The 15,088-nt window shown below is 34.2% G+C and overlaps 1 protein-coding gene across 5 annotated transcripts in view; it reads right to left on the bottom strand.

Moving 5' to 3' along the window:
- NIPBL (NIPBL cohesin loading factor) overlaps positions 1–15,088 on the bottom strand; it is a 201,806-nt gene that overhangs the window by 65,007 nt on the left and 121,711 nt on the right. For all 5 annotated transcript variants that reach the window (XM_061189192.1, XM_061189187.1, XM_061189191.1 and 2 more), the window contains 5 exons: positions 7,663–7,845; positions 3,087–3,281; positions 2,777–2,848; positions 2,591–2,680; positions 929–1,032 (listed from right to left, as the gene is read on the bottom strand). In XM_061189192.1, coding sequence (XP_061045175.1) covers positions 929–1,032; positions 2,591–2,680; positions 2,777–2,848; positions 3,087–3,281; positions 7,663–7,845 — 644 coding nt within the window. The remainder of the gene's footprint in view (positions 1–928; positions 1,033–2,590; positions 2,681–2,776; positions 2,849–3,086; positions 3,282–7,662; positions 7,846–15,088) is intronic.

Genomic DNA, 15,088 nt, shown 5'->3' with positions numbered 1-15,088 from the left:
GGAGTGGGGAAGGGAAGGACTGGGAGTTTGGGATTAGCAGATGCAAGCTATTATATATAGGATGGATAAACAACAAGGTATAGCACAGGGAACGATATTCAATATCCTGTGATAAACTATAATGGAAAAGAATCTGAAAAAGAATATATATAGATGTATAACTGAATCACTTTGCTGTACAGCAGAAATTAACACATTGTAAATCAACTATACTTCAATAAATAAACTAAAAAAACCCCCAACAATTAATGTGTTAAAACCGTGGCTTTACTCTTTCACCAATGTAAATGGCTAAAGGAAATGTCCAAGAAAAATTTAGTGTATTTCTGCATTTAAATAATCTAAATATGTGAGACAATGAAAAAATAAACAGTGACGAAAATCCAGGACTGTGCCTCTTTCAATGCAAAAATGATTTTCTTTAGAATGATTGCAGAATATTTCTTTGATTCAAGCTTTGTTGGTTTTTTTTTGTTATTTTTTTTCTAAGAAATAATTCTGGGGACTTCCCTGGTGGCACAGTGGTTAAGAATCCGCCTGCCAATGCAGGAGACACAGGTTCGATCTCTGGTCTGGGAAGATGCCACATGCTGTGGAGCAACTAAGCTGTGTGCCACAACTACTGAGCCTGCGCTCTAGAGCCCGAGAGCCACAACTACTGAAGCCCATGCACCTAGAGCCCGTGCTCCTCAACAAGAGAAGCCAGCGCAATGAGAAGCCTGTGCACCACAAGGAAGACCCAATGCAGCCAAAAATAAATAAGTACAATAAATAAATTTATTTAAAAAAAAAAATAATTCTGTTACACTCTCAGAAGGCAACCATGAATTTTCTTTTCATCATTACTTACTTTATGTAAACTTTGCAATTTACCTTTAAAACTTTAATTTCAATTAAGTAAAGTTATAAATTTTACTGTAGTAGATACCTTATCCATTATACCCATTGCTTTAATTTTAGCAGATTCACTGCCAAGTTCGTTAAGCTGATGTTTTCCTAACAGCAGTTCCTGAGGAATTTCATCATCATCACCTGAAAAACCAATCCAAATACACACAGTTTAGGTAAAAGAAACAGCTCAAAATAGTAAGCTTTACTTCTTAATAATTTCTGGATATACAAACAGATATAAACAAACTAAAATAACATCCTAGGACGCCTCTGTAAACCTCAAGCAAACCCTGAATGAAAGGGGACAGGTTAAAATTAGAGCTCTGACTAAGATGGGAAGATGAGATATCTTATCTTTACTACTTTATGACCCTTCTCAACCAAACTCTCTGCCCCAGGAGGCTGACCTGTATGGACTACATCAACAGTCTCCCATGCCCTCTGGCTTCTGTTTGGGTTCAGCCAGTGGGTTGCCCTGTCAGAAGATCAAAGAGAAGGAGAGTGAGGTCAGGGTATTTATATCCCTGACTCCTTCCTTGCAAGGTCTGCTCAAGCTGCCTATGTCCTCTGACCAAAAGGTTACTTCTTTTTTCACCGCAACCTATTCTACAACTTTTTTTCCTTTTCTTATTGACTGAGTTCTGTTGATTTCACTTTACCCTTGTTCCTTTGGGTGTAGGGATGGTGAAAGTTCCAAGTCTGGGTTTTGGCTGTATTCTGCCCCCATCTTTGTAATCAGTCTCTTTGTAAATAACTCCTTCTCAAATTATCCTAATTTGAGAGTGCCATATGACTTCCTGTTGGGATCTTAAATGACATGGAAGACAGTTTCCCAGCACAGAACTGGAAAGTTTTAGAAATGATGAGATAGATATTTCAAATAATGGGGAAATGCATTAATGATACTTAGGCAAGTAACTGTCACAAAAACAAATACTTTTAAAATAAAGGGTAATATACCTTTTAATGCATTTTCAAATAGATGTACTAATATCAGAATTATTGTACACCATCTAGCTTTTGTATAAATTAGTGTTTGTATCTACTGAAAGTGGCATAAAATTGTTGAGAGTACCTCTAAACACTGTAAGCAGTGTTTTTTATAAGCCTAACACCTTTAGATCTATAGATATGACCTTTACATATTACCGTAAATGTAATATTACATTAATCCTATTGTATTCTGATTGCTTTTCTATTTTGTTTTCCATATTAGATTCTGTATTACTTAAAGCCAGGGGTTGGGGTATTTATCTCTGTACCTCTAGCACTTAACATACTACTGACAAACAGTAATTATTTAATAAATATTGGCTTTTAGAATAAATTAAATATGTTCCTATTTCTGCATCTTTGCTCATATTAGTACCCGTCTTATCTAGGGCCCATTCAAGTTTCATCTGCATAAAGGCTTCCCTAATTACTCTAACCTACTGTGGTAGCTGCACTCTCAGGACTCTTAAAAAAACACTATCAACACTTAACTAATTTAATACTTGATTTTTATATCAAAGTTTTCAGTTACTTGATAACACAGACTAGACTTGACTCCACAGCTAGGTTTCAAGTTTAAGAGCACAGACCATGCCTCTATATCCACTAGAGTAACTGGCAGAAAGCTTAACACATAGGTAAATAAATATATCTTAAATTCAGTTTATATTTAGAGGTAAACAAATATATTTTAAAATGATTTTACCAAATGCCGTAAAATCCATATCTTCTAAATTATCCAAAATATTCTCTATTGAGGCCGTGAATCTCTTAAAAGTTGAGGAATCCATCATTTCTAGAACAGAGGGAAAAAACCCCAAAACTTATTATCCACATTCCAAGTAGAAAACTGAAGTTGAAGACTATGAGTAAAGACAAACTAAAATGTTACCTTCAGGTGTTAATTTTGGTTCATAAGCTTTCCGCTTCTTCTGTTTTTCTTTTTTCTTCATTTTTCTAGCAACTAAAATGAACAAAAAGAAATACTGAAATGCAGTAATTACAACTTAAAATATATGTATTTGTTTCTACTTTCTTCCTGAACATTAAATACTTTAATAATCATTGCCAATCCAAACTTTTGTCTTGATTAAAAATTAGTTTTTAATTAGTTCATACAAAAGGTATAAAAATTCTTCAAAGTTAAAGCCCTAAATTTAAAATCAGCTTATGTAAGAAATCCGTTGACACTGATGAATTACCCTCACTAAGGCTGGGAGGAGGAGAATAATCTTCCATGTCAGAATCTGACGGGCTTCGGTTTCGATAACGACCACCTGAACTCCTTCTTCCTTCATGAGAATGGCCACTTCTCCTATGATCCCCAGAGCTTCTTCTGTCACGCTCTTCATATTCCCAAGCTTTATCATCATCTTTTTTATGTCGTTTCCTAGAGGCTAGAAGCAAATCCCCATGACAAATAATTTACCTCATTTAAAAGACTATTAAAACTTGTACTTTAAAAATGAATTACATGGAAGAAAAAATCTTCATTGTGTGGGTCTAGGAAATTATGAATCATTCTGTTTAAGCAGAAATATAAATTATGGTACAGAAATGGTATCACTTATTTTAGCATTTATCTAGATTTAGAAAATTTTACATGAAATGGGTTTGCTAATAAATGTAGATAGGAATGTTCTGGGAATTAAACCACAGTGCTCATTTCAAAGAGGTATTCAGTGAGTCAGTAAAGATAATATCTAAACTTCAGGGTTAATTAAGACATATAAAACAAACTTTATCTAGAATTTGGATAAAAACCAGAAACACCTTTAAGCATTTGGATTGTTGATGGGGAGTGGGGTTTGGAGGAAAAGTAAACTTTTGAGAAAGTGTTACAGAATGTGGGTAACCATGCATACTGTCAATTAACAGCCAAGTTAAGCCCACAACTCAGCTATAAATTCAACAAACTCTGATAACCTAACATCGCAAACTACAAAGACAGAATAAACCTGTATAGTTGTAAATACTCACATATTGAATTCAGTTCTCCAACAATATACTTGCTTAAACCCAAGGAGACAACTTGTAAGCTTATGCATGCTAGGTAAGCATATTTATGTATGTTACCTTCAATCCCTTCCCCATTCTTCCAGAGGTATAAGCATTCTGCTAAAATCATCAGTACTGACAGGAGCCTCTAGGCAGAACTGGCAAACAGATCTCATCTGACACATCAACTCTGATCAACTGGTAGTAGCTGCCTAAAGCATAATGTTGAGAATAATTCTGAGCCCTGAGACAAAGCACCATATTTCAGCAAGAAAGACTGATTAGAAATGCCTGTCCAGTGAGAACTGGAGGGAATACAAGTGAAAAATATTTACTATACCTGCTCTAGAGTATAAGCACTACCAAGTTAAAACCAGGATAGAGAACTGATATGTTCTACATCTTGGGATCATACACTGGTTGTTGGAGTGACCACTTGTTGCTGACAGTGAATTACTTTCTAGTCTGTTAATCTGAATCTGACTCCCTTGCTTTCTTGTGACTCGCTTCTATTCTGAATCCTTAACTATGATCAATACCCAAGTATTTAAGACAAAACTCTTGCTTGAGTCCCTAGTCCTCCACTTGGCTTAGATTTAAGGATGCCAACCTTTGGCCCATGCACTCTATGCTTATGCCGATGTCCTTCTGTGTGGGTAATCAATGTCTATACCTTGGCTAATCTTACCTTTATATGCTGCCCTAGCTATTCCTATTCCAGAATCTACTGACAGCATGGCAAAGATAACTTTGTTTCCTGTTCTTTGTGGTCATAGGTGTGGCACAGCAAGAGGATGAATGTAGATGGATGTATTTAAATCTTCAGTGATTTTCTTCATAATTAGGCAAAAATTTGACTATGAAATATATGAAGGAGAGGCAGGATTTCCCCCCTTTTATGATGAGTGTGCTCCAGAACATTCTCTTAGTGAGGGGTTGTCTCATATACTAATAAAAGTAGGTGTGTATGCATGTGTCAGAGAAACAGGTCGTTTATGTATAGCATTCACTAAATGTTTTTTCAACAAGTACCAAAATACCTACTTTGAGGAATGACAACTAACAAGCAAACTTGTTCAGAAAGTAGTATTCTATGACCTCAAATATGACCTAGTTAGACTTTTTGAATTTTAATTAATTTCATAAGAAATCTATTTCAATCCTTTAATTCTATGAGTAGAAAATGCTTGAAAAATCCTATAGTTAGCAAGTACATACGGTATGCTGTATCGGTGGTAATTTTTATAGGTCTTGGAGATTTTTTTTTCACATTCATTAAACTAAGCAATTTGAAAAACAAGGAATGGCAAATTAAGAAAAAAAAACCCCACATCTTCTATGATACACTGTATGCTGCAATAAGGTTCTTTCAGGATCCCAATTCATTATGACTAGTCTGTTCATTCTCTATATGTCTTGTTACCCTGGAAGAAGCAGGGGAAGAATTCAACAGAGAGGTATGTAAAATATGACTTAGGTGTTTTCCACCCTAACCCTTTCCAAATTTCACCTGTATGTCTCTTTAGCTTCTTATATCTCCCCTCCTCCTTCCCCAGCAACCCAGAGACTTTGTAATTGTGCTATGACTATCCAAATCTTTGTGGCCCAACTTTCAAAGTTAACCCTCAACAGTTCCCCCTATCTTTCAACAAAACTATTTCCGTAGTTTTAGATTTTTAGGAAACCAGTTTGATTAAACTGCAATACAATTTTGTTTCAAAAAGGTCTCTCTCCCTCAAATCAGGATAATGCTTGCTACTTATGTTCTCATAATATTTTTACATTTTGTATTGTACTCTATTTTTATTACATTGTTTTTGTTGTGGTATAATGGCTATTTGGTTGTTTATGTCAGCTTCTTTCATCACTCATTTCAGTGGCCTCAGAGTTAACTTTTCTATAGTTACTTGTACAGAAATAAACCCCCCCAAAGCAGGGAACTATTCTAAGGTCTCTTGAAAAACCCAGAGAAACTTCCCTTTTTCCTAGCAGGGGCTGAATGAAGCTCAGGTTCCCTAACTAATATTAGCTTTCAATATTCTTGGGCATAGATCCATGGCTTTTAAGATGAAATTATGTGCTCCCATAAGATGAGACAATATCTCTCATCATAGAAAGCAAAGAACAGAGGTTGCAATGAGGACAAACATGAGGCATGTGTGGCTCTGTCCTCTATTTTACATTTGGTGGGCTTTTCTGATTATGCTACCCTTTTTACTTAACTGTGAGGTAGCTACAAAATTCTCATCAGCTTAGCAATGCAGGCAGCCACTCTCAATTACCTGGAGTTGAAGTGTGATTTGAAATCAGTCTGCAATTAAGGAACTCCTTTTTAGTTATTCCCTTTAGAAATGGGTGAGGTATCGGGGAAAGGAAGGAAAGTGAAGCAGAGGCATGTATATAAAGGGGAGTGAGTTTCTAGGACACCAGATGTCCTTTCTCCTCTCTCTTTCCAGATCGTATGTTCCCGTATGAACAAAATGTTTGATTATAATAAAAATATTAGCTTTAGCCATTGAAATATACTGCATGTAAATACATCTCATGATAATACAAATTATAACAATTATACATATAATTAAATGTCAGATTAATTTTGCATATTTTATTTCAATTTTAAAACTTTGTTCGGATTTGTTCAGTATTCATAATCTACTGCTCATACGCAAGAGCTCACAATTCTGAGAAGATCAGAGTAAATGAACATAGATTAAAAACTCTGGAGGTGAAGGGCTTCCATCAGTGATATACATTTTAAAATGGCAGCATGCATCTGTCCTTCCTGCCCTTGCTTGTCACACCTCAATCTATGGACACTAGGTGGAAAAGGTAGAACACACTGGTAGTCTTCCCACTTCTTTTGGTCATAATGACTAAGTCAGTTGGCACACAAGTGAAGATCTCCCATAGTCTGTTTCCACTGAATGCCGTTTAAGTCAAACAAGGTTGCTGACCCCTCTTGGCTAGGCTCAATTCTCTTGCTCCAGTAGAAGGAAGATAGGGATAAAAGAGAAGAACTTTTTCAGTGGACCAGTAGGAAGACAGGCGAGGTATAGCAAGTCTAGTGCAAAGACAGGTGATCACAGTGTTGTAGAGAGGTAGCTGTGTAGTGAAGAAGCCAGCTCTGGAAAACAGTGAAACAAGGGAGGAATTCCAGGACACAGCTGGGCAAAAAGGAGAAGCCAGGTCCAAACCACACAGATAATTGGCAATGTGGCTAATCCATTCATAATTTAGTGATAGTATGGTTTAAAATATTTCTTCATCTGGCTATCTCCTACGTGTCCTTCAAGACTCAAGTGTCACCTCTTCCAGTAAGCGTTCTCTGAACCCCAGTATAATTTTGATGCCAATCCAATGTGCTCCCACAGCACCCTGGATTTACTATTATCATTGCACTTTTCTCACTGTACTACAATTGTTTACATATTTCCCCCATTAGACTGAAGGCTCTTCAAAGATAGGGGCCACATTCTATTTGTTATATTTTTATTCTCACTGCCTAGCATATAGTAGGAGCTCAATAAATGTTTGCTAAATGCATATAGAGGCATACCTGTGTTATCTGACACGAATTATAACTCATTAAAAATTTTTTTCTTGGTGCCAACTGATCTCATCTTTCACACATTTTTAAGTATAAAGAAAAAAACTTGCTATACTATATTATTAAGAATTATGATCACTGTACTCTTGCTAACCCCCCAAAATTATAAATGAAACAAACGTATCAATCTGCTTTTTAATTCTAAAGTAATAATAAAGTTATATGATACTTACATTCAAAAGCTTCATCACTATCATTATCTTCATCTGAACTGATTTCAGCATATTTTGGTTTTTCATTAACTGTGCTACGCTTGCGTTTATTCATTTTCACACGTTCACAAAGTGGCATGGTGGATTCAATTTCTGCCAGGAGTTCAGGGGGTAATTCTTTTAACACTGATTGATCTATACTACCTATTAATAAAAGGTAAGAAAAAATATAAATCTGAAGATAAAAGGGAAATTTCAACTAAATTAAGCACAATGAAAATGAAATATTAATATTTATGTAAGTTTTCTAAGTCACCTTTGTATTTTAATAAAACACGTTCATATTTACAACTGTTAACAGTCTTAACCCTAAACTGATAATGCAGTTTTTAATACATATATCATCATACAGAAACTTTTAAAATATATACTTATTATCATAGCAATGGAGGGTAGTTATATCATCAATTTTTGCTACAATTAGTGCCTTCATTTGTCTGCACTGACTAAAAACTTTCTGAAACTAGAGATCCACTTGCATTATCAGGTGTATTTGTAGTTGGGGGTACATCTCACATTCTTGGTAGCACCCAGATTTGTTTTACAGAGGTCTGGAGCAGTTAGTTTGAAAGCAATGCTATCCGTCGGTACAGATGAGAAGAGTTGGAAGACACTTATCACCTCATTCTCTTCTACTTAACACCTGCTTCTCATCCACTATCATCCTGGTGGCCCTGTGCGGTGGCTGGGACAATAGTTTTATATGCTTTTACCCATCACTGTCTATTTGAGAGGCACGGTAATGCCTTTACTGTTACGGAAAATTTCCTCAAACAGATAAACCAAAATATGCATTTAACTGAACATAACAGGAACATGAAAGGCAAGATAAATGGAAAACAATACTTTAATATATAAATGTCCATAACTGAAAAGAGTAAATTCAAGCCTGTTATGAAATAAATTCATATTTTTCCATGAAAGAGTAAAGACAGGATAAACATATATCAACATAATACAATTAGAACTATTAACATAATATTAACTGTTTAATCCTACACACATATACACAAACACACAAACAGCTGCTATGAAGAAATAAATCCTTAACATCCTGTTGAGAACTTAAAAATAAAGTAGAACTAGCAAAGTTATTTATTCAGGATAATTTGTCCTTGATGACTACTAAAGATGACGATTTAAACTTACCCATGCAAATCTTTGAGTGGAAGTATAAAAATGATGTCTTACCTGCTAAATTTTAAGAACTGGGAGCAAAGAGTACCTTAGTGGTTTACAGCAGGAAGTATTAGTAACTATAATCAACATTAAGACTATAACATTCAAATGATAATAAAGAATAAAAATAAATCATTCCAAAAATAAATGGGTACTGATTAAGACAATTTAAAAGCCTCAAGAATATACAATACTAATAATTTAAGAATATGAAACATAAATTACTAATCTCAAATGAAGAATAATCCTTTTTATTCATCATGAAACTTTTATTCAACATCATGAAGGAGTTATTTCAGTAACTGTTAACCTCTATTCTTCTAAGGACACGCATAGCAACAACTTTACCCAACAAAGACGTAACATTCGTGACTAGTAATATTCCAAAGACTTCACTGCTTGGAATTGTGACATATTCATGTTGAGTTTAACTTATCTGTGTCATTTTCAAATCATGTTAATTTCTTTGTTCTGTCTTTCTTAATTAAACTGTATCTTATCAGTGAGCTCCACTTTTTAGAATATTAGTAGAGCTAAAAAATCAACTTTAGCTTTGGATCGTCAGTATCTTCAACCCCCAAGGTAAACACACCCCTCATCTCATTTAGAAGTCCTTAATGCTCTGAGCACCTCTAACTAAATATGTGGTTTTTTGATGGAAGGATCATGTCTTCTAGTATGTATCTTCCCCTTTCCACATGACCTATAATATTAAGTATGTATATACAGATGGTCAATAAATGATTTCTGACTCTTTGGTTCACAATTTCTTATGTTCACTTACAGATGTACTTCCTGTATAATTTCAGAATTGCTATATTTTATACAAATGAAGACAGTTCCAAATTTTTTAAAAATGGAAATTCTTTTTTGTACTACATGAAACATAACCTTTTGGGGTCTATAAATATGGATAACCCAAAGTATTTGGCTTTTAGTTCATCATGAGATTCTTTAAGAAGCAGATTTACCTAACTGTTATGTTCTGCTTAAATTTCCATTCACAGAGATATGCTGACTTGATAAAATATCATAATTATTCTGCAGATAAACTTACAATAAATAATCAAGGGTTAAGACATGTATGGGTACTTGCACTCTCTTTACAATGGTTTATTATATCCCAAGAACAAGGACTCTGCTCTCTTCGTTCTCTCTTTAAAAAAAAAAAAAAAATTCAGCACAATAGCCAAATATAGAAAATTTATGTCTTATATCTGATAAAGCAGGTAACAAAGTTTATTCATTGTAGTTTACCATTTATTATTCCCTAAATTAAAAATAATACTATCAGATTTAAGAGCTCTACTATTCTGTACATCATTTTAACATCTGTACAACTCTGAAAGTTACGGCGGTATAATTCAAAGACCAACTGTTCCACTTCTAAAGATGACCAACTTAAAAAAAAAAAAAATCCACCAATGGTTAATGTCTCTCAGTATACTGTCCTCCAAAAGTGGACTGCCTCATTTTGAATAGAAACATCTCTTCCACAGTTTTATGTATTTTCTGTATCTCTTCCTTTTCATAAAACTTTATAAATTGACTCAGCCAGGTCCCTTGATTATAAAGGGTAAGCAATAAAATGCTTGACACTCCTATACTCACACTCAGGATCTTTAATACATGAAAGTTTGGATAACTGACTCAGCTTCAGCAGAAATGAATAAACGTGAGTACTGCAACTGATCCCTAGAACATATCTGGTTATGCTCTTTTCCCTGAATTAGGTAGGAAATAGTCCTTTAAATAATGCAAATACAGTGTTTAACTGGCTACCTCTTAATACGCTGATGATTTTCGAGATTATTGTTGTTTGCTGAGCTATTTGTTCTTAAAACCTTCAGATTGCTAATACTTTATGATTATCTTTCTCACCTCATTTCTCTCATCCCAGCTACTTTATGCTTTAAATCAGGTTGTTTGAAATACCACAAAATTTTAACTTACTGCCTTGAGGGATAATGCCATTTAGTCACTATTTTGTTTGGCACCATACTTTTGTAGATATATATTCCATTAGATACAGTGTATCTCTGTTTTCTGGCTCTAATAAAGCTAAAGAATACATTTACTTCTAGATGTGCTACATTTTAGCAACCTTGGTTTTCCAGTATAAATCACTCATACTAGCACATTTACCAGATTATTAAAACCAGAAGTCATCAAAAGACTTAAAAGTCCCAAAGAGTCAGTGATTTGATAACTAACACTGTGTTTTGTCTGTTTTTTTAAATGGGGAAACAACCCTGAGATTAAAATAAATCACTTCAATCAATGAACTCTTTAGGACTGAAGCTTCAGACAATGGAAGCCAGTCCTGTTCAGAAACAAACCAAGAAACTCACATAAACCTCCAAATTTGGTAAATCATAAAAAAACCTTAAGTAGGCATAAGGTAGTTCAGTGACAATCCTTCCAATAACCTAGCACAAATGGATCTTTTACTTCAATCAGGGGCAAAAAGAAAAAAAAAAGTTCAGAAGTGCAGGTTGTCAATCTGCCCCTCTTGGAATCCTAAGTTAATATGGTTTGAAGACACATATTTTTTGGTGCAAATGGTTTCTAAATGCAAGTCAACTTCTTTATTTGAAGCCACTGATAGGAAGTGCATTCAAAGAGTATGAAATGCTGATGACACAGCCTTGAAAAAAGTTAACATTTGGGAGACAGAAACAAAGGGAGGCAACGTGAAGAGAAGCCAAAAAAACGTGGGGTTTAACTATGAGACCAGAACATTGAATGTTCCTTCCACAGGCACCCCGAAGGTTACCTAACCTGACGCAGAACAAGGGGTGAAGAGGAAGACTGTGCACTAGGAACCAAAATCCAAAGTGAACGTAGGGACATTGAATATTGATGAATAAAAGTTTTGAGGTCACAAAACGCTGACCTTAGACGAAGAACTTTGACATGTGTATTTTATCAATTATTTGGAACGAGCAATAGCAAACTAGGAGAAAGGAGATACTACTTTTTGGTGCTAAGGCTCCTTGGTTGACTGAAAATGAGGGGAGTGAAATTCACATCTTCTACAGTAGATGTTAACAGTCATCGGGATAATAAGGGGGTGGGATCTGTTTATAACTGAAGAGGAGGTCTTAATTTAAGGAAAGAGGGGATCAGGTAGACTACACCCTCTAGAAGAAAAGGGTCAAGAAATAACTGAAAGGTATGCTTTTTTGTGATGGTTCAGGATAAAAAGAAATGATGTATAATGAGATAATCAGGTTTAAAGTTGTCATAATTTTGGTAAAGAGGCAGAAATCCTAAGCATTAGCTAGAAGCTTGTTCAGGATTACATTTTTTTTTTTTTTAATTTAAAAAGAAAGACTAGTTATTCATTTGTGGCTATGGAGCAGTCATCAGGGTCAAATTTGAAGCTATTCTCTTCCTGATGGTCTTTGAGAAATACTCCTGAAACTAATGTAAATCATCATTACATAATCACTATATAAAGAATGCTGTAACTTAAGAACTGGCAAGTCTCCCTTTAAATTTTAGCCAGCAATTTTTCAAGCTGCAGATTGTGACCCATAAGCAAGTTGTGGAATCAGTTTTGTAGGTGTTGACTAGCAATGTGTTTAAAATGAAAGAGAAGATGTTAGTGTTATGCCTGTAGGAAAGGCAGGTGTTGTTATTATGTGTTTGTATGTGCATATTAGATCACAACATGCATCTTATTTGTCTTAGGTCACAATCAAAAAAGTCTGAAAGCCTTTAAACTTTATGGTTGCCATGTTTCTCAAAACAGGAATCAATTCAAATTGAAAAGGTCCTTCTAACTTAATCTACCCAATGTTTCTTTTTTTCTTATTTTTGGCCATGCCAGGCGGCCTGGGGGATTTTAGTTCCCCGATCAGGGATTGAACCCATGCCCCCTGCAACAGAAGCGTGGAGTCCTAACCACAGGACCGCCAGGGAATTCCCAGCCCATTGTTTCTTAAACTACAGGTTCAGTGAAAAATAAACAATAATTTAAATAATATACTCAAATCAAATTGATTCTACTCATTATAAGTTGATAGAATATTCACTACCTTAAGTTGACAGACTATTCACTACCTTATGTTGATAGAATATTCACTACCTTGTATCAGAGAACTTAATTATCTACATTTATAAGTCTGATATAAAAGTTGCCAATACTACACTTTTTTTTTTTTTTAAATACTACACTTTTGAAGCCCTGTTACAATAAAACCTTGGATTACTCACAAATTACTCTTTTAATTATTTTTTATGTAAACCTTTCTAAAAAAGCACTTTATGCATCTTTTTTTAACAAGACAAGTTTCTTGATTCATGATCATCATTGAAAAGATCAAGTTTTCCACTACACTTTACATGGCAATGCCTTTAGGAGTTAACTGCTATGCATAAGACTGTTCGAAATGACATAAAATGATCTATGCTTTCCTTCTGAGTTCTGTAGGTCTGCTTGCAATTTGCTGAAATGTATACACTCAGATTCTGCTAACAGTGTAGAATATATAACACACAGCAAATGGTGTTCAAATCCTTCAACCCATTTATACCATTCTTGGAAATTTATTCCAAGGAAATTTGTATAACAAAAGGTTCTATGAAGAAAGATGTTTAGATCAGTTTTATCTATTATAATATCAAAATGTCCAATAGGGGAACACAGTGGAAGAGTAAGTCATATTAAGTATAATTATGAACAATGTTAGTAAAGAGATAGTAAATGTAAAGAAAACAGAATGCAAAATGATAGGTATACTACACTGCACCTTTGTAAAAGATATTTGTAACAGGAGTTGAAGGAAATGAATGCTAATATTATACCAACTCAAGAGATGAATTTTCCTAAAGAAATAAAATTTATATTTTATGGAAACAAGAAAAAGGTCAATGATTATTTGTGAGGGATCAGGAAGTATTTCACGAGCACAGTGGGTTTTCAACAGAGATGAGGTGGAGTGAGGTGGAGGATGGAGAACAGGGGACAAGAACTAGGAATTGGTAGCCATTTTAGAGCATTCCAGCTCTGTCTGCTCTGGACAGAGCATGATATTCAATAGGGAGAAAAAGTAGGTAAGCCCATAAAAGTAGGTAGGGTTTAGATGTTACAGTCTTTTTGAGGAGGGACAGAATCAGAATGTACTTTAGAAATGTTACTCTAGCAGTAATTTGTGGGATGCACTGGAAGGGGAAAGACATTAGAAAGGAAATTTTCTAAGAGATATTCAATATGTCTAGGGAGAAAAGTAAGCAGGCCATGAATTTAACCATTTTCAAAAAGTGGTAATGTTACTATTATATACATATCATGCAAAACTTTAGAAAGGAATATTTAGCTCAAAATAATATTAACTATTTAACATGTTTAAGATCACGAAGAAACCAGAAAATATGAAATCAAGGACAACAAAATTCACTGTTGATATTTGTTATTTAAATATTTTAATCAATTTGATCAAGTATTAAACTATGTTTATTAGCTATTCAACTAACTACTATTACATTAGGTTGAATATGTAGAGAATTTTATAATATTCTAGAAAAACATTTTCTAACAACACTAGGAATGGCATATTTTCTGATTATGTTTTTACTACTAATGGCTGTAAAACAATGTTTAATTTTAACTAATCTACTCTTACCTTACTTCTTCCACATTGTACTCTAAATTAGCCAAATGTTTAACTTCTCTAAACTTGTAGTGCTTTTTCCTTCTGCCCTTGTGCTAAAAACACCTTTTTTCTTAAGAATATTACACTGTCACTGTACCTTTAGTTACCCATATCCTCCATGAGATCATAAGCTTGATAAAGTCACAGACTTGTGTTCCAGTTGCATCATCTAGCAGAGCGCATGGGATGTTGAAGATGGCCATAAATATTTATTGAATGATTAGTGTAATCATTAGAGTAAATTTGTGAAATTTTTCAAGAAATTTTTCCAGCTGAAAATTCTTTTTTAAATCCTGAAAGCAGTTCTTAGTTGCTCTATATTGACAATTATAGAGAAGTTATCCACAAAATGAAAAGATGGGAGAGAAGATTTCATAATTGACATGCAACAAGTATAAAATATTTAAAGGTAATTTCAGCCTGTATACACTTGTTATATGTTTATGTTTAATATATCAATTATATATTAATATACTAATAACATATATAATTCTACTACATAAAACTAAGTGCTCACAAATATTAAATATCCTGGCAAAAATATTATA

The sequence above is a fragment of the Eubalaena glacialis genome, chromosome 4, assembly GCF_028564815.1.
Source record: "Eubalaena glacialis isolate mEubGla1 chromosome 4, mEubGla1.1.hap2.+ XY, whole genome shotgun sequence".
NCBI classification, from domain to species: Eukaryota; Metazoa; Chordata; class Mammalia; order Artiodactyla; family Balaenidae; genus Eubalaena; species Eubalaena glacialis.
This window is presented reverse-complemented; position numbering and strand designations above follow the sequence as displayed.